The sequence below is a fragment of the Pelodiscus sinensis genome, chromosome 7, assembly GCF_052426305.1.
Source record: "Pelodiscus sinensis isolate ZL-2025 chromosome 7, ASM5242630v1, whole genome shotgun sequence".
Lineage (NCBI taxonomy): Eukaryota > Metazoa > Chordata > Testudines > Trionychidae > Pelodiscus > Pelodiscus sinensis.
The window spans coordinates 17,944,508-17,965,378 of NC_143058.1; the positions used below are offsets into that span (position 1 = coordinate 17,944,508).

The following is a 20,871-nucleotide window of genomic DNA, read 5'->3' on the forward strand; positions in this document are numbered from 1 at the left end:
TACCAGCTGCTTCCAGGAGCAGCATGGAGACAAGGTGCCCTCTACACTGCCAACCAGAATTTTAACAGCTCGAGCAGCAGTTGCCACTAGGGACCCTTTTTGACCAGGAGTTCCAGTCAAAAACCAGATTCCTGGGAATCCTAGCTTCTGTTCATTTCAACTGGTCACTATTAGCCACAATAATATACGAAATCCTTTGCCTGCCTCTAAATCTAGATAACCAGCTGCAACCAGCTGAACATTCTCAACCATAATTTTCATTAAAAGAGGAAGGAAAAGAAACTCATATGATTATGGAGCAAACAGCATCTTTAGCCCCTCCTAATCTCATCAAGTGCACACTCTTCCAGATTTCAGGTCTTTAAAGGTATTTCCAAGCTTTGGGACCCTGTCATCCAGAATGGACCTAGAAAGTTTACATACAATGAAAAAGCCCCAGAGGCTGAGCCCCATGAGCCAAAATCGGTCAGCACACACCAGGAACCATTTTTCTTGGCTTTGGAGACATACTCTTAGTCATCATCTGGCTCTGGGTGGAACCACATGATTCCCTCACTTTTCAGGCCTGGGTAATAGTCACGATTATCTCAGGATATCTAATTTAGTCTCAGACCCTGAAGCTCTGTTCCCTCTTTGAGGACAATGACAATGGGAAAATTGGTTACCAGATAGCATCCTTATAACTAAAATAATATTTATTCAGGACAAAAGCATTTCTAAGAAATCCAGACCTTAAAAAACAATAAAATAGACTATATGCACATCTAGTATGTCCCTTAGGCTTACCATTCCCTGTATCTGAGAAGGCACAACTTTTTGAGACTCCCTCTGCAGTCTCTGTCTCTTCTTCCACAACTTCTGAGAAACACTTTTCACAATTTAGTGTTCTTTTGCTTTCCAGACTCCAAGCAAAACAAAGCTAGCAACCTGTGGGAGACAAGATCCTTGAACCTAACAGCTTGCCCCTTTGTCTTTCAAGTGCGGGTGGGAATGACCTTATCTAGATCTATTGTGCCGCTTTTCTCTTTGCTCTTTCCACAGCCCCACCTTACATTAGAGCTATTTAGTTATACAAGAAGTTCTAATAACATACAGTAACTTCACCACACTGAACAACATTAATAAAATTATTACACATCAGGAATTTTAGATTATTACACAGCAATTCTACATCTGCCACAAAATAAACCCTGTATTTGCCTATTTATCATAAACCAAAATTATATAGTCCTATCTTAGGCAACACATTTCCTGTCATAAATGAAAACTCAGCCTGAGAAATGACTGCAAGATTTCACTCCATGATGGTTATTCACAGAAGTAAGGCTTAAAGAAGCTTCAAACGTCAAGCTTCATGTAACAGATTTTATATTAATTATCAGGAAGGATACTCTTGCAGTTATAGACTTGGAAAATTATAGCATTAATACTCTCGGCCTACAGCATGTGAAAACATGTACATAGGCAGAGATCACACAGATGGAACTGTTAGCTCTGTGTTATAAAAATTATCCGTAAAAAGAATGTGGGAAAACATAGGAAGCTATAAAATTATTTTTAAAAATACTACAAATTTGATATCGCCATTCCAATACTTTATCTAACTAGATTGTTATATGACCCGACACCCCTTCCATATTCTGAGGCGCTACCAAAACTATGGGTGTGTCTAGACTACTGAGTTTTGTCGACAAAAGTGGACTTTTGTCGACAAAACTATACCAGCGTCTACACTACCGCTGAGTTCTGTCGACATAACGTCGACAGAACTCAGCAGTTTTGTCGACACTGGTATACCTCATTTTACGAGGCATAACACCTTCTGTCGACAGAGTTCTGTCGACAGAAGGTGTTATTGCCTGTAGGGTTGCGTCTAGACTACAGGGTTCTGTCGACAAAGCAGCTTGCTTTGTCGACAGAACTCAATGTGTCTGGACGCTCTTTGTCGACAGAAGTTTTGTCGACAGATACTGTCGACAAAACTTCTGTCGACAAAACCCGGTAGTCTAGACGTACCCTATGACACAATCAAGTATGTCTCTATTTCTCTCACACAAGACAGCAAGCAGTTTGGGGCTTTGAGCCAGTTGTTGTTTTATTGCTAACCTGATCACATGCAGCATGAAGAATAGTACTCAAGGATAAATTCAGCACAATGTGAAGAACTCCACATTACTGCTGCCTTTTAGTAGTTTTCGCAATACCTGTTTGTTTCTCCCTGAATGAAGAGTCAAATAGTGAATGCTGTACTGAAAACTTTTTTTGAAAGTGAAAAGTATACAACATAGTTATTTACTCCTAGAAACAAATTTCAAGTTCCATGCTTTGAGAACCATGAAAGAAGTTTTAGGAAAGTTGTGAACTAGGGAAAGCAAGTTTAAAAGAAATTAAAAACCTGAACTATTACATATATATATATCATCATTAAAATTTGTTTTCAGATTTGCTTATACTTTGGGAAAATGTAAGCTGAAACTTCAAATTTTAGAAACTTATCTTTTAGTACAGACTGTAGTCTGGTTCAGTATAGATGGCAGCAGAAATAAATTAATAAATTTGAAATATATTGATGTGTTTTGAGCAAAGAGAAATTTTCTATTATACATTTAAATTAAAATATCAGATTACAGCACGTCTGAGTTTTGTGCTCACCCATGCTGCCTGCTTTCAACAACCTAATAACTAATAAATCTGATGAAAATTAATTGTCTTGACAGCTAGCATAAAAATTGTGAAGGTACAAAGGAAAAATGCTATGGGCAGCATTTTCTATCTGAGCAGGACAGTAGCTATGGAAACTATCTTTAGAGCCAACTGGCCCTCATCCCAGAACAACATATAAAATAAAAATGCTACTTACACTCAGAGTCAATGGCAGCAGCTGTAATTTTCATCCAGTCTACCCTTGCTAAACATTAGTTAAAATTAAATCTTCAATGATTCAATGAGAATTAGCCATAGCATATCCTACGTATTTAAAAAACATAAAAGATGCATAGAGATGCTTTCATGTTGCTATTTATGTACTGTATACTGATATCACATCATTATTATAAGAGATTGTAAAACCATCAGATACAATCTAAAATAAAATCAGTATACTGATATTTTAGATTCCTAACTGAAAATGTATTTTACTAATCACTAAATAATCTAAATATTTTTTATTTTATTCTTAGTACTGATACTTTCAACCAATGAAACAAAAAATCCAATCTCACTTAATTCTCTACTTGTCATTTTTTTTATAAATGAATATACTTACACTGATCCTCTGAGAACAGTTTTTCTGCTAGAATTCCCTCAGAACTCAACCCACAAATGCTGTATTATCAATTACTAGTCTGACAGAACCATAGCTTTTCCAATTTATGATCGCCTATCTATGGAAAACTAGACATCACATAAGACACAAATAATCAGTACCAGAGATATATTGAGTCAAAAATATCTGAGAACCCCAATCTGCCACACAAAACAGTTATTGTAGGACAGTAATATTAAATGATTAATGATCCACTTAAACTTTGAAGAAATATGTTTTCTTTATAGATTGGTACCCAGAAAGTAGTGAAAGATTTCATTCATTAAGAAGCCTAGCAACCTGGAAGTAGGCAGGAGTGGAATGTTTCAAGTATACATACATTTCCTTCTTGGCATAGGTTAGCATTTCACTAAACTATACTGTCTTCTGACATGTACCGGTAGATTCAAATGCTATTTTCCATCTCAGACACTCTGGGCAACACTTGCTGCACATTTTTTAAAATGTTTTGGCCAAATCCTGCAAATTAATTGGTTTGACTGCACTGCAATCCACAAAATACCCACTGAACCTTATAGGTACCTAAGTTTCTCCCTAAGCATGTTATGCTGCTTTCATGTGTTCAGATGCTTATCTCACTTAAGCACCAAAGCAAGTCACAAACTGGACAAAGTCTCCAGGGGCAGCCATGTTAGTCTGTAACTGAAAAAACTTAAACAACGAATGGTACTGCAACACCTTAAAGACTAACAAAAAATGTAGATAGTATCATGAGCCTCTCTCTCATGATACTATCTACATTTCTGTTAATCTCTAAACTGAAGAAAGACAGACAGTCAGCCATCTATCTCAAAAGGAGCAGCTTCAGCAGGAGAGACTGAGGGAGCTCCATATCAAAGTATCCCACAGCTCAGGGATTAAAGGTGGGAGACAGCTCTTTCCCCCTACTCTAGCAGAGATGGGGGATTGAACTTGGATCTTTCCCATCCCAGGTGAGTGTTATAACCTTATAACTAAAGCTTACAAGGTGAACATTTGCCTCCTTATTTCCATTCACCTGAAGAAGTGGGCTGTGCCCCCAAAGCTCATGATACCATCTACTTTTTTTTTGTAGTCTCTAAAATGCTGCAGAGCTATTCATTGTTTTTTACATTTTTGCATGATCAAGTCTCTCAATCTACATAAATTAAGATGTCATACCTACCAGATGCTAATGACCTGTGCTAGGTGTTGAGTGCAATCAACGCCCAGTAAGTTTAGTGGAGATCAAGGGCTTTCAACACTTTGCAGGATTTGACCTTTAGTCATTGTCACTTTTTAAAGTTATTGAAAACACACCATGAAGGCAGAGAGTTGATGAAGGTTTATAGGTATGTAAACTCTGTGTGCCAATGATGCTGTGTGTCAATAACTGTAAACAACTGATTAATTATCTTTATTTATTTTAAAGTACCCCAGAACAGTTGAGGACTTATATCCAAAAACATATCTATGTGGCAGAACAAAATTGACAAGCTGTGAAACACAACACTTAACGTTTGGTGTATATGGACATCTAAAGCTCAGAGGCAGGCATCATAGTGTGTCTTTCACTCTAACATGCTGGTTTCATAGAAAAACTGCACATCATGTCCTTCTGTTACTTCAAGATCAGCTGTAGGAAAAGCATATGGGCTAGTTTCTCAGCAGTCATAAATTGGTGCAGTCCCCTTTTGATCACTGCAGTTATGGTGATTTGCACATATTTGAGAATCTGGCCTCATTTTAAACAGTGTAAACAGTGTGTCATTTTTTATTCCATTAACTCTCTATAGGAATTTTGGCATTAACTTAAAGGAAGTAGGATCAGACCCTTAGCCTGCCATGCACTTTTTTTTTGCCGCAGAAGCAAATGAGCAAATTACTATTTTTGTATATTCCAGGCCTGGAAGTTAAAACCATCCCCTTCCTGTGAATAGAGACAGCTGCTAGGAAACTTGCTGATTGGAGTGCCTATGTATTGATTCCCAGCTGCTGTTAGATTGCACCTATTGAGCCCATGATAAAAGCCCTGTAGCATTGTCCAGGCCCACCAGCCTGCCTTTTCATACTCTTATCTGTGACCTTCCATGAACTTCCAGGTGGACTTCCCATAATACATCATTTTGCCTCAACTAAAAAAATCTCTATTAAGCCTCCTTCTCCATACAAAAGGGAGAGCTTAAAGCAAAATTTACTAAAGGTTCTAAAACTGATCACATTCCTCACTTATTTGTAAATTTGTACTTTAAGTCAAGTAGATTTTGCTATCAAAATGTTTGATGCAATGTTTCAGAAACATGTTCCTAGTTGCTGTACATATTAAAACTGATGAATTATATAAGATCATAACAAAGAATTTGCTTTTTAAGATCAGAAATGCTCCACAGGTTTCTTAGTCATAATGACCTCTAAAATATGTTAATGGTCAAAAACAGGGGATCAAATCCAGCTTACCTGGCCTGCATGAACAGCCCTGCTACTATTTACATGAGCAGAACAGTAAGATCTGACTACAAGGGTGATGTATCTATCCTGGAATAACTGTGGATGTGGAAAGTCTTTTTAAAACATTAAAAAAGAGGCATTAAAACAAACGTCGTATCTGTTTCATTATATAGTTTATACATCAAAGCTCATGTCTTTTTACACCTAATATATTTCATAGTATAATTTGAAAATTTTAGACGTCACACAAAATTTTAGTGGGAATGGAATGCTCTTCAAAATGGCATTCACTGTCATGCAAGTCATGCTGCTGAGGGTGGCATAGCACCCTGTTCAAAAAAGGTATTCTTCATAGGCGGTAAGTGAAGGCCCAGTCGGGGACGGCAAGCACAAGCCCCACCCCTTCTTCCCAAAGTCACATCCCTTTCCCCAAGACTATGCCTCTTCAACAACCTGTCCACTTTCCTCAGCCAAGCCCTGCCCAACCCCAGCCTGAAGCCTGATCCTTCCTGGTTACCCAGAGTGCTGGGGCTGTCACACAACAGACCCAGCCCTCCCTAGCAGCCGAGGAACCAAGCTACTTCACCATAGGCCCAGTCCTCCCTGGCAGCCAGGCACTGTAGGCAGTTTTGAAAAGGCAATGCCTTCCTTTGCCTACATTACCCACCGCACATGGTAGCCTCCATGTGGTATGACCGGAGACCATGCCGGCAGAGGCAGGCCTACACCATTCCCAGAAATATCAGAATGTCCAGCAGTCTGCGCTGGGAATGTAGCAGTGATCACTTGCCACTCACTGGGCCAGGATTAGGGTTGCAGTTCAGGTGGCTCCTGACACCACAATGCACTGCACCCTCTGGGACAATGCAGATCACCAAGTCCAGATGCAGTGCATGAGAGCTGGGGACCAAGTGTTCATCATCAAGAGGATATATTTACGGAATGACCCTTCAGAGGAGATCAAGCAAACCCTATGGCTGTGTCTACACTGGGCCATTTATTCTGGAAAAGCAGCCGCTTTTCCGGAATAAGCTGTGAGCTGTCTACACTGGCCGCTTGCTTTTCCGGAAAAGCAATGATGATCTAATGTAAAATCGTCATTATTTTTCCGGAAAAACTATGCTGCTCCCGTTCAGGCAAAAGTCCTTTTCCGGAAAAACTGTTCCGGAAAAGGGCCAGTATAGACAGCACAGTAGTCTTTTCTGCAAAAAAACCCCGATCGCGAAAATGACGATAGGGGCTTTTTTGCGGAAAAGCATATTGCCAATGTAGACGCGCTTTTCCGGAAATACTTATAACGGAAAAACTGTTCTGTTTTAAGCATTTCCGGAAAAGTGTGCCAGTATAGACGTAGCCTATGTCTGGGCACTTTTAAGTAACACTGTGAAGCCTCTCTCATAGGTAAAAACCTTTACACCACAGTAATGACAATCACAACAAATAACATTCCCATCCCAAAAAATAAAAATAAAAATGTCTAAGAAGCCATCAGACGAAAAGAGAAAACACACCAAAAATTATCCAAAGCAGATTTTTTTACCCCAGCAAAGCACAGAAGCATAATACTTCATGATGGCCACATGGGACCTCACTGTTGCTATTGATTTTATGTGCAGAGAACTCATATGCTACATTGATAGATGGAAGTCTGAGAGATAGTAAATGAAAAAAAATTCTGAATAAGAAAACAATGAAGAGTGTCCATTTGGTTTAACACATGAATTCACTCAAATAATCCTTGGTGAAAAAAATCTGGACACCCATTGTATGCAATATGTGTCAAAAATACAACGCAAATCAAAAAGAGTTCACTTTTCCTTACTAAATATTAGGAAATACAGACTATATAGTAATTTCTGAGGCTTTGCAGGCAAATATCAGTAAAAGTAAGAATGTGTTTGTTTTGACAAGGACAAAGCTTGACATAAATACAATAGTGTGTGGTATGTGAGCACGATAAAATTCAGTTTCTTTTGGTAGCTATTATTTTACTCATCAATAACCACTAGGAATTAAGTTGTTACATTTCACTCTGCAACCATCTACAAAAAACTATCCATGGCAACACTAGCAAAGCCAATATCACATGAAAGAGAAATAGCTAGTCAAACGTACACTATGAAATGAATCTAAGAGCTTCCTAAGCTCATGTGTCACATTTAAGCAGCCAAGATCAGAAGCAATCCCAATATTCACATGAATACATGCTATATGATTTAAGTGGACAATATTTTTATAATGTGCATGTTGGCATGCAAAATCCCAATATCACCAATGAGCATCATTCTGATTTCACCTTCAATAAAAAACAGAAACTGCTGCAGCAGAACGTAACTGGTGTGACATAAAAGTCAAGCACAGCGTGTTTTGACTATGGCTCAGTAGGTATGGATTTGAGAAAATATCAAGAGGAAAGAATCATTTACTCCTCAGGACTTTGAATCAGCCTTTTTTATATATTTACACATGATATTAGAACTGGACTAATAACTCAGTTTGCTGGAAGTTCTGAAAAAACTTGCTTCCGTCTGAACCAGAAAATTCAGAGAAACTTTAGTAAATTGAAAAGCTTAACAAAAATGTCTTTGAATAGTCAAATGAACTGTTTCCTTTCAATTTATTTCCAGGTACTTCTTAAACATAAAAGCAAACGGAAATAAAGGGCTAGATTCACAAAATAGGGAGAGGGAGAAGAAAGTGATGATGCCCATTACATAAGCTTTTAGCTTAGTGGAAAGGATGTAGGGATTTGAACTTGGATCTCTCAGAATGAAAGGCAGTACACACCCGTGCAACTCAGTCTCTCCTGTTAAGGCTGATCCATTTTCTTTTAGGGTTGCCAATCCTCAAGGATTTTCCTGGAGTCTCCAGAAGATTAATCCCAATCAAGATAGGCAATCCTGCTTTCTATGCAATACTTTAACAGTCAGAGAAAGTGCAAAAGAGAAATGACATTATGGTCTGGTGGTTAGTGTAATGCTGGCAGAACAGGTGCCAGCTCATGCCATGGCTTCAGGCCTTTGTCAAGCACTGACAAATTCATTACTGGAAACTAATCTGTTTCGGCTTCATATTAGTATGGTTACGATGGGTATTGGACTTCTAACTATGTCTTTAGACTTTATGAAATGTGTCTAAGTTTCTACATGCATTAATCTCACATAATATTTTATCACTTGCTATAAGGTAATATTTCATTTTTGCTTTGCATCTGTAAAAATATGTTTGTTCTCAAACTGTGAGCACAGAGTCTTCTCCTGCCCTCGAGGAAGGCCTATCAAAATTGAATGGGCCATTGTGGGACATCATAATACAAAGACTTTGTTAACTGCTTCTTCGCAGGTAGCCACCATCAGTTTGAATACAGGAAGAGTCTGAAGGAAAACTTTTCCTCTCTTTTGCTCTTTGGACTGACACTCTCACAGGGCCAGAGCTATAAAACAGAAGCAGAGATCCCCAGGGCCAACCTGAGTTAACCGTAAAAGACATTCAGAGCTGACAGCTTACTGCAACCAACTCCTCTTAAAACTATAGACAAGTGCTTCTCAACTAAAGGTCTGGGGCCCGCAAGGGGCTGTGAGCAGATTTCAAGTGGTTCACCAAGCAGGACCAGAGTTGGACTCACTGGGACCCAGGACAGAAACCCAAAGTCTACACTGCCCCTTTATGGCACTGTAACTTTCTGGCTAAGAGATGTGTAAAACACACCTTGAGTGCAGCAAGTTCCAGTGCTATAAAGTGCTAGTGGAAATGGACTCCCATCTCCCAGCTCTGTTAGCTACTCCTCTCCTGGAGATGGTTTACATTAAGGATGTAAGGGTGTGTCTAGACTACATGCCTCCGTCCACGGAGGCATGTAGATTAGCCAGATCGGCAGAGGGAAATGAAGCCGCGATTAAAATAATCGTGGCTTCATTTAAATTTAAATGGCTGCCCCGCTCTGCCGATCAGCTGTTTGTCGGCAGATCGGGGCAGTCTGGACGCGACGCGCCGACAAAGAAGCCTTTCTTGATCGGCACAGGTAAACCTGGTTTCACGAGGCATACCTATGCCGATCAAGAAAGGCTTCTTTGTCGGCGCATCGCGTCCAGACTGCCCCGTTCTGCCGACAAACAGCTGATCGGCAGAGCGGGGCAGCCATTTAAATTTAAATGAAGCCGCGATTATTTTAATCGCGGCTTCATTTCCCTCTGCCGATCTGGCTAATCTACATGCCTCCATCGACGGAGGCATGTAGTTTAGACATACCCTAAGCGACTAGTCAACTAGTGGACTATCCAATAAGCAAATGCTTATCGGATAGTAAACTAGTGACTCAACCAGTTGCTTCCCCCACCCTTGCTGCCTCTATCAGAGAAAGGCACCAAATGCGGGAGCAGGATCCGATGCCAGAGGGATCCAGCTTAAAAGCTCTTATACATTTCAAAAGCAAAGCATCACCGGGCGCACAGGGCTAGCAGGGGACTGTTGGAGTCCCCTTCTGGCCATGCTCCCCACGGCATTTCCACCTTCAAAATGTAGCAAGAGCTGGCAAGATTCTTGTTACATCGACCATTCAATTAGTTCTTTAATCTAAATTTAACATCCTTAGTTTACACAGAGCACTGTTCCACATCCACAATTTCATTTTAATTTATAGCACTCCCAAGCTACTCTTTAATTTTAAAAGTATAAACAAAGCCAAAGAAAGCACAGGGCTGAAGTACAGGACAGTAAGCCCCACCATCTAGGGCTGAAGCAGAAACCTGAGTAACTTAGCTTGGTGGGGCACACCGGCAATTACCAGGCTTGTTACTCCTTAACACTGGCCCTGTGGTTTCTATGCAGAAAACCAGTTATGCCACAGATAGGCCATGGAGTTTTTATAGCAGATTGCAGGGGATATATGGCTCAAAGAAAAAGGCTGAGAACCCCTGCCAGAGGCTGCCATTCCTTTGCATATATATGCTTGCCTCCTTTAAACTTTTAATAACTCCCTCGTTTCTTTTCTAAGTTAATAGATCCTTAGATAGCTTAGTATGGGACTGATTACAAGACTTGTCTTTGGCGTTAGATCTGAGATACAAATTAGCCTGGGGTAAGTCATTGGGACTGGAAACAACTGGAATATTTTGTGATCTTTGGTGGACAGGCTTACTGGTTAATCATGTAATCGTCTACATGATGACATCCCTAATAGGAATACATGGTCAGTTTTCAGAATGGAGAGGGGTAACTAATGGTGTCCCTGAGGGGTCTATACTGGGACCAATCCTATTCAACCTATTCATAAATTGTTGAAAAGGGTAATCAGTGAAGTGCCAAAATTTGCAGATGATACTAAATTACTCAAGGTTCAGTATACTTCCGATAATCGGGCACCTTTGGGATCTAGGTGGTGCCAGATTATCGGATATGCTGGAGTATCAGGAGGTACTGCATGCTCCCAACCCAATCCCGCTCCCCCACCAACCTTATGCTTGGGTCCCGGAGCCGCCAATACACATGTGCATCTCCCTCCAGGCACTGGGGCACGTGTGCTGAGTGGCCAACTTTTCAATGAGCTGGTCGGGACGCCGTTCGTAACCCAATCTCCCTCTCCTTCCCCAGAGCCAAACACCTCCCCTCCCTGCTATAACCAAGCCCTCTCCCCTTCCTTTTCCCCGAAACCAAACACTTCTCCTCCCTGCTGTAACCCGATCCCACTCCCCCACCCCAACCTTATGCTCGGGTTCTGGAACAGCCGCTGAGCGGCCAACTTTTCAATGAGCTGGCCAGGACGCCACGCATAACCCACTCCCCCTATACCCCTCCCCTCTCCTTCTCCAGAGCCAAACACCTCGCCTCCCTGCTGTAACCCACGTGAAAGTGGCTGACCTGAGCAGTTACAGGTTCCATCCTGGTTCCATCAGGAGCGCTTGCCATTTTGATGCTGGACTATCGGGAGTGCCGGACAATTGGGTACCAGACTATTGGAGTTTTACTGTATTTAAGTTCTCAAGCAAACTACAAAGAGTTTCTAAAAGATCTCACAAAACTGGGTAACTGGGCAACAAAATGGCAGATGAAATTCAAATGCCAAGTAATGCATATTGGAAAACATAATCCCAACTATATATATAAAATGACTGGGTTTAAATTAGTTGTTATCAGTCAAGAAAGAGATCTTGCAGCCAACGTGGATAGTTCTCTGAAAACATCCACTCAATGTGCAGCGACAGTCAAAAGAAACCCTGAATGTTGGGAATCCTCAAGAAATAGATACATAATAAGACTGAAAATAACTTATTGCCTTTTTATAAATCAATGGTATGTCCACATCTTGAATACCATGTGCAGATGTGGTCACCTCATTAAAAAAACTAGATATACTGGAATTGGAAAAGGTTCAGAAAAGGGCAACAAAAATTATTAAAGACATGAAATGGCTGCCATATGAGGAGAGATTAATATGACCAGAACTTTTCAGCTTGACATTTGAGACATATGATAGAGGTCTATAAAATCATGGCTGGTGTGGAGAAAGTAAATAAGGAAATAAGGAAAAGTTATTTACTTCTTCCCATAATACAAGAACTAGGGGGTCACCAAATAAAATTAATAGGCAGCAGATTTAAAATAAACAAACAGAAGTATTTCTTCACATAACACTCAGTCAGCCTGTGGAATTCCCTGCCAGAGAATTTTGTGAAAACTGAGACTTTACAGGGCTCAAAAAATAATTGGATAAATTCATGGACGATAGTCCCTCAATGGCTGTTAGCCAGGATGGGCAGGGCTGAAAATGGATGACAAAGGATAGATCATTTGAGGATTACTTGTTCTGTTCATTTCCTCTGGGGCACCTGGCACTGTGTTAAATGGACCTTTAGTCTGACGCTTTGAGGTCATTCTTATGGTTTGTGAGCCCTACTAAACATTTCTTCACTAGCCTGTAACAAGCACATGTAACAGAGATATGCATTTTTCCTAAGTGCAGGACAAGTCAGTGGTGAATAGATTCATTTGCAACCTAAGATATAGAAGGACACGAACTGTTTACATTAATTCTGGAAACACATAGTGAACATTCATAAACTTGGATAATAGGGATGTGAATGGTTAACCAGCAAGCATCACCCTTAACAGCTGAATTTTACTGATTATGGTTAACCAGCAGGGGTTAGAGCACCCACCAACTGCTGCAGGAAGAGTCTACTCCAGCCTTGTGGCGCTCGCCACAGTAGAGGAGCTCCAGCCCAGCCAGAGAAGCCCCTGTCTGTGGCAGGCCTGGACATAAAATGTTACGTCCCTACCTGCCCCTGTTTAATTGGTTAACTGGTTAAACATAATGTTTAACTGGTTAACTGATTAACTGGGATTACACATCCCCACTGGATGATATGAAATTGCAAATGTAACTTAAGCCACGTCTTCACTTGCAAGAAGATTGATGCTGCAGCAGTTGATCTTCCAATGTTTGATTTAGCGGGTCTAATAAAGACCCGCTAAATCAAATGCTGAGGGCTCCCCCCTTAGAGCTAGTAATCCTACTTCTCGTGAGGGGTAAGGGAAGTTGACGGGAGCATTTCTCCCACTGACCACCCGCTGTGAGGACAGCACTGAAGCTCATCTTAAGGTATATCAACTACAGCTACGTTTTTTACATAGCTTGACTTGTGTACCTTAAGCCGAGGTTCCCCTGTATTGCTTATGATCTGTAGTGCAAGCAAAATAACTCCCTTTTAAAAGAAATGTCTACCTCCGGGCCAGATGATGACTTCAGTCCCATCACTGACAATCCAGAAAAACCTCAGTGGAGGCAAAGGAAGTAAAAACTCCAGTGAAGTTACTCCTAATTTATATTGATTCTAGCTCCAGATCTCAATGACTAGATTTCAAGCACTGTAAACTAAATCCAAAAGCAAAAATTACTGAAATGTAATAAATTTCCTATGTTTCCTCAATTAACCAAGGAAAGTAAAAACAGCAATCTAGATATTCAGATCAGAAGAAATGTTTTTATTTAATCATCACATAACTATCACTTGCATTAAAATTTCTAGGAAAATAATCCTACAATATTTGAATATTAAACAGTACATTCCCAACTACATTTAAAAACAGAACTTGTCAGTTCTGACATCTCAGAGTAAATTTTATTGACCTACTAACCTGTAACTCTGGGAAGCCTGGAACTAAAAATGCAATAATGGCTAGCAAATACAAGTCTCCAAACAAAGTGTAATAACCTTGAGTAAACTACTGCCAAGCAAAAGTCCAGTAGATCAAACAGTTCCCACGATGCCTTGTTATATTAACTTGTGAAAAGGTCCCATGATATCTCCACAGTCATGCACAATAAGAGACTGCTGCACTTTTGTTTACTTACATAGCTTATCTGCAATCCAGAAATGTATACAGTCAATCCCTCAGATGTAAATCACTTGCCTGTGAACTGTTACCTTGCTTGTTAAAAACTTAGCAAACATTCGAATGATAAACAATATCAATTTTTAAAGCACAGATTTACAAGGAGTAGTCTGTAAACCATTTAAACAATTAGGCCGGAAGTATTACCTACAGTTATGAGAACAAACGGATTATCTAAAAGACATGATTAAAATTGAATATGAAATTAGCAACAATGCTTGTTTGGGTGAAAGTGGATAATTCTTAAAGCAAGCAAGCTCCAAGGTCAATTTCTGTCTTTATCCACCTTTAAGTTTTCAGGAAAACTTTTAATTTAAGGAGCAACTCACACAGAGGATGATAGTCTAAAACTGTGCTCTATAGACAACAACTGAACAACTGAAAGGGTTTTGGAATACTATGAACAGCAATTCATCATTTCACACTTTATTTTTAAGTTTATTTTACATTCTCCTATCCTTTTCTATTTGAATATGAACTAAATGTGACTATATTTCATTTCCTTCTGAACTTGTTTCTTTCCACCAATATATGATGTGATTACTTAGGCCAAGTTTTGTGTTTGTTTTTAAAACCTCTTCACTTCAACTGGAACAAACATTTATTAGGATATTTCTTAATGCATCATAATACAAAAAGAGAAAGAAAACCTGGCTCATCTGAAGCAACAGGACTGAAATGTTTACACTAAGGAAGTAATACACAGTATAAAAAGCATACAGTACAAAAAGCAAACATCAGATTGTGTACCATAGTGCTGCTCAAGACAAAACCTTAACAAATTAAATTCATTAAACTTCCCACTACCTCTACTCAAAAATGCACAACCTCCTACTTAAAGATTTCATATAACCAAGATTCAGGTGATTTTTTTTCCTAAGGAAACACAATGTTTATAGACTTAAGGTAAAGTATTCTTAAACACTTTACAAGGAAGGAAAGAACTTGCTCAGCACAAATTAGCATAAACATTAACTAAATATTTGGTTAGTCCAGGTTTCTCACCCACAGCTCTGGAAGTGATTCCAAACTCAGCCAACCAGACCATTTTTGAATCATTAGATAAAACAATTACTGTTCATATTAAGCACACAGCCACACACAGAAAACACAGAGCATTCTTTCTGTGTACTTTGTTACCTGTAGTGTACTCCTCTGGTTAGGAAGAAGGGAGAGTGACCAGCTTTCATACAAGGTGGAGAGTGAGGGCCAGGAGGTGGAAGATGGGAAAACAGATATTTCTATTATCTGCAACAAATTGATTTCGTTAACAAATTGTTTCCGGAGAGCTTTCAAGCATCCTTCTGGGTCAGTAGGATAGGTCTGTTTCAATGATCAGACACAGAAGTAAAATTACATAAAAAGCTTCGTTTATCTGAATCAACAGAAGCATACATAATGAAGGGTAGAAATGAAAGCTCTGCCGCAGTCGCACAGAAAGCCTCGATAAACCAGCCACATCACAAGTGGGAAGGCACTGGGATTAATTTTTAAAGATTAAACATTCTAATCGTTCTAAAATAGGCGCGCGTGCACACAGACACAGGTATATACACAGGCGGGGGGGGGGGTAGAAAGCTTTGGTGCCTCAGTCTCACTGGTCATCTTTAAAAGATCATATTTCTGGGCCATCCATCAGAATTAAGCTGCTTATGGATGCGTAGCAATTCGGCGCATGGAGTTGCCAGTAGCAACAGGGCACACAATTGTGCAGCCTCCCTCACTCGGGAGCAGCAGCAGCCGAGGGAGGAGCCGCCGCAGCAGAGGGAGCTGGGTGGCGAGGGGGCAGGAGCTGCTGGGACGGCAGAGCAGGGGCAGGAGCCAAAGTGCCAGACAGGCCCTGCCTCGGGGGGGCAGGGCGCCTGGGGCTGGCGAGGCAGAGCTCAGGGGGCAGCACAGAGACCTGCGCCGCTGGCGGCAGCAGCGGGGAGAAGCAGGTGCCCCCTGCGTGGCACAAACACGCCTCCCGGGCGGCCAGACCCGGGCCCACAGGCGGCGCCACGAGCCCCTCCCCTGCCCGTACGGCAGCAGCTGGTTGCTCTCACCTGCCCCAGACCTTGCGCCTCCTCCGGGCGCAGCTAACCCAGCCCGCCGGGCAGCAGCGTGCGGGGACAGCGGCGGGAGCCCGGGCGGCGCAGGGCTGGAGGTGGGGCGCAGGGCTTGGCGCCTTACCTGGCCTGCGGCGAGACATGCTGGAGCAGGGCGCGGGAAGCTACCGCCTTACAGGGGCGAGGAGCCGGCCGGGGTCCCCCGAGCCGAGAAACTTTCCATGGCCCGCCCCGAGCAGCGGCCGCCGCCTCCCCGGCTCTCCCGCGCCGCTGCCGGGGAGCCCCGCGCCTCTCCCGCTCGGTCGCGCTCCAGCGGCTCCTTCCCTGGCCTGCTGGGGCTGCGGGACGCGCCGCATGTGCCCGGGCGCTGCGCGGGGAGGGCAGCGCGCGGCCGGGGCCTGCTAATTCCCCGGGCCCCCGCGAAACTGCTTCGGAGCGGGGCTGTCAAATCCAGCCCATCTGCTGCAATCATAATCAGTCTCAACTGAATGGCTCTGACAAATCCGCGCCTGCAGCAGGGGTTAGGCGAGCCCGGGGAGGGGAGGGAGGCAGGGAAGAGTGCGGGCTGCTATTGTCTGCTGTGAACTGGGTGCCTGAAAGGCAAGACGCTTGGACAGGCAGGATCACGGAAAGCTTAGAACCCTGCCCATCCCCCAGGGCACAACCAGAGAGCCCACCCCTGCCCTAGGTCTCTACGGTCAAACGCTCGCTACTAACACAGTTACCACAATCTGATTATCAGCTTGTCCCGAACATTCAGAGCAGCCGTGCGATGTACATTTTCCTCCCCTCGAGAAAAAGAAAAAAGTACTGGGAGCAGGCAAGTTACACATTAGAACTATCAACTGGTCTTGGACTCTCGGCACTAGTTTCAAATCAGTGCACTTTTACAGATCACGATTTTGGTCAAGGATTTAACCGGTGACTCTTCAAGATGCTGGATATACTGTTAATAAAGTTTGGGAAGATGTAATTTCTTAGAAGAAACACTTCAATCCATGGCACTTCTAAACTCAAAATACACTTGCAATCCCAATATTTTCTTAAGCATATATAAAAGTTCCATATCTTCAGATGTAAACAGGAGAACTAAACAGTTTTACTAAAGTACTTTGTGACTATACAACAGTGCAAAGAATAAAAACTCTTGTATTAAATATTCTGAAATATATACTCAATAAATAGATGTCTTTTAAAATATCCTGAAAAGTTGGCAAATGCTCACCAAGACAGAAAGTTCTTGGCCCATTTTGCTGGAATTATTTATCTAAAAAGTGATAAGTGACTATAATTATGCCAAATGGGATTTCTGCCAGTTAGACTGCTAGATGGATGATTTACTTCCTTGCAAAATTTGGATTAAAAATTAGACTATAGATTTACACAATTACAGTATAGTTTTAAACCCCCAATCTTTATGAGTAAATTCTAAGTTAGTTTAGTATGTGAAGAATTTATACAAATGTGTCACAGAACATTTTGTCAGATTGGAGTCAATAAATGCAAATAAAAAAGTATGTACGTTACAACACATAGAATTATATAATCCTAGGGCTGGAAGAGACCTCATCGAGTCCAACCGCCTGCCCCAAGCAGGACCAACCCCAACTAAATCATCCCAGGCAGGGCTTTGTCAAGCCAGGACTTAAAAACCTCTTGGGATGAAGATTCCACCTCTTTCCGAGGTAACCCATTCCAGTGCTTCACCACCCTCCTAGTGAAATAGTTTTCCTTAATATCCTAGACCTCCCAAACTGTAATTTAAGACCATTGCTCCTTGTTCTGCCATCAGTCATTACTGAGAACAGCCTCTCTACATCCTCTTTGGAACCTCCCTTCAAGAAGTTGAAGGTTGCTATCAAATCCCACCTCACTCTTCTGCAAACTAAATAAACCCAAATCTCTCAGCATCTCTTCATAGGTCATGTGCTCTAGACTTCATGTGTATTCTGAAAACAACAAGAGGCAGTTAAACACAATGAGAGGGGGAAACTTTTCTAGTCAACCCCCTGGTTTGGTGAGTTTAGAGATGAGTATCTGGAAATTACAGTGGTGGCATTTTGTTAAAGCCTACTTTCCTTACAAATTAGAAGGCTATCCTTTTTTGGATATACTAGGAAAAAGAAAGTTATGATAGAAGCACAAGTTAATGAACCAGTAACAGAACAGGAGGAAAGTGCTATCAGAATGAAGAGGACAGAAATGTAGGTATAAACTGAACAGAAATAATCCCACATTTGAAGTCAGAATGGAAAAGGCAAAGGACCGCAGATAAAGATTAGCAAACACATTACAATAGGTATGTCTCTAAACCAATTAGAACGTAGTAAGTCTATAAGGTTCCAGGCAGCTACTATCCAGAAGAACATATAAGCATGTACATAACTATAAGCACATGAGTAATCCCACTGAATTCAAGACCTATACTGAAGTCATGCAGTTGCTTAATACATTGTTGCAGTGAAGTCACAGGGAACAACTTTCTCTTTATTCAGTCAACAGCCATCAGTTTTAATGGCTGAACATAAAGTACCTTAAGCTTTTGATATAATAGAAATAACATCACTGCAATAAAATGTTATCACAGTTATTAGTGTCCTTTGCATGAAAATAAGCATTTCAGTTTCACCTTGACATTTTGCTTGCCACATATGGTTTCATCTCAGCATGCAAGTTAGAGCAGAACACTATATACTCGACTTAGCAGCACTGCATGTTTAAATATGTATATATAATTTTAGAAAGGATCAATCTTTATTTTTCAGCATTTTAATATATATCTATTTAAATTTTCACAGTTCTTGAAAATTATCGGGGGCTAAAACAATAATTAATAACAATAAATTCAGATTAAAATTAAAGCTTCATAAATGTTAATGTACAAGTTGTCAACATAACATCAAAACATACAAAGTAAACATTCTTCAGTCAAATTCAACCAGTGCTCAAGCAGCATTTCCCTTTGTCTATTTGTAACTGTTGATGATCAATGCCAATATTTTTCCATCAGTTTGTGTGAGGTGAAGTAGACTTTTATCATCATTTACTGATAACCATTAAATCCTTTGAAGCTCATACTTGTTATAAATTAGTGGTATTCAAACTATGGTATGCATATCACCAATAAACTACAGGCCACAGGCTACAGGTTAGTATATGTGTTCATTTATAGTATCAGCTGACTACACTGATTAAAATTACAAAGCCCAAATATTTCTGAGGTGTAGATGCAAAAAATGCTGTACTAATCCATTGATTTTATCTCCAAATTATGGATTGTAAAATACAGTGTCAAAGGGCAAGCAACTTTCTTAGTTTGCATGCCTTCCTACTTCTGCTCATATTTGCCCAATCCAGCTTTTGCAAATGAGGCTTCTGTATAGTTCATACCAGTATTTGGATAATCTTTCAGTATTGCTATATGCAGTAAAAATGTGATTAGTCAATACAACCCAATCTAAATATATCTTTGCTAAGTGTTAACTATTTAGAACACAATATTGCATCCACTGAAGTTTATAGAGGAGGAACAGGCTATTAATCTATGACCACAATATTTCATAACTAAAAATAGAACTACATTATTTTTCTACAACTTACAACAACCTCAAAGTAAATAATACCTTTCTGCAAATTAAACTGTTACTCCTAACCACTGAGCTGCTGTTCTTCCTTGACTTCCTCTTCCATTTGCAAGACTAATAGTTTATATGAGTTTTATGTGTGTCTGAGGGTGTGTCTAGACTACAGAGTTTTGTCGACAAAAGTGGACTTTTGGCGACAAAACTATACCTGCATCTACACTACTGCTGAGTTCTGTCGACATAATGTCAACAGAACTCAGCAGTTTTGTCAACGCTGGTAAACCTCATTTTACGAGGCATAACGCCTTCTGTCGACAGAGTTTCTGTCGACTGAAGGTGTTATTGCATGTAAACTGTCCTTTGCGCCTACACTACCATGTCGACAAAGCAGCTTGCTTTGTCAACAGAACTGAATGTAGTGTAAACGCTCTTTGTCGACAGAAGTTTTGTCGACAGTATGACAAAACTTCTGTCGACAAAAGCCTGTAGTCTAGACGTACCCTTAGTTTATGACTGTAGGATGTATAGGTGCAGACACCACATTTTGAATTGGTTCTTGTCCCTTAATTTTATCTAACATAAATGTTTAATAGATCATAGAGCACACTTTTAAAAACATTTATGGTTTTTATCAGTGCCAAAGTGCATAACTCATACATCAGAACCTTCTAAAGTAAACATGAAATCAAATAACTCTAGTGTAACATATAAGGAATAGCAAAGATGTCACATATGAAGACCCAACTGTCTATTTGGGGATTTTTGTTTCTTTCTCTGACACACAAGGTCACTACTGAAGACAGGACATTGGACTTAGATGGACCAGTTCCAGTGGAACATGGTGGGTCAGTTCCAGTGTGGTCCATCCTATGTTCCTAAATTTTCCCCAGTTTGAAATAAAGTATCAGAGAGACTGGAATCAGGTCTGTTATTTTAAAATGGTTTGGTTCATTCCATACCTCTTTCAAAGTAGAAATAAACTAAAAATAAATATGATAGGCAGCAAGATCATGAATGGTCTAGTTCAGTTGTAGTTGATAATATCACTATGACTATTTAATCATAGCGAAAATCTGCATGGGGAAGAGGTGACCAAATTTAAAATATTTTTGTAAAA

General features: G+C 40.6%; 1 protein-coding gene across 10 annotated transcripts in view; it reads right to left on the minus strand.

Moving 5' to 3' along the window:
• NCKAP5 (NCK associated protein 5) overlaps positions 1–20,871 on the minus strand; it is a 659,073-nt gene that overhangs the window by 398,642 nt on the left and 239,560 nt on the right. Inside the window, exon 1 of one of the 10 annotated variants that reach the window (XM_075933274.2) lies at positions 16,295–16,426. The exons of 8 other annotated variants lie outside the window; for them this stretch is intronic. Coding sequence is in view for 1 of the 2 variants with exons in the window: in XM_014580893.4 (XP_014436379.3) it covers positions 15,263–15,312 (50 nt within the window). In the remaining variant the exon portion in view is untranslated. Of the gene's footprint in view, positions 1–15,262; positions 15,649–16,294; positions 16,427–20,871 lie in introns of those variants that run through there. One more of the 10 variants, XM_014580893.4, reaches the window with a different exon arrangement.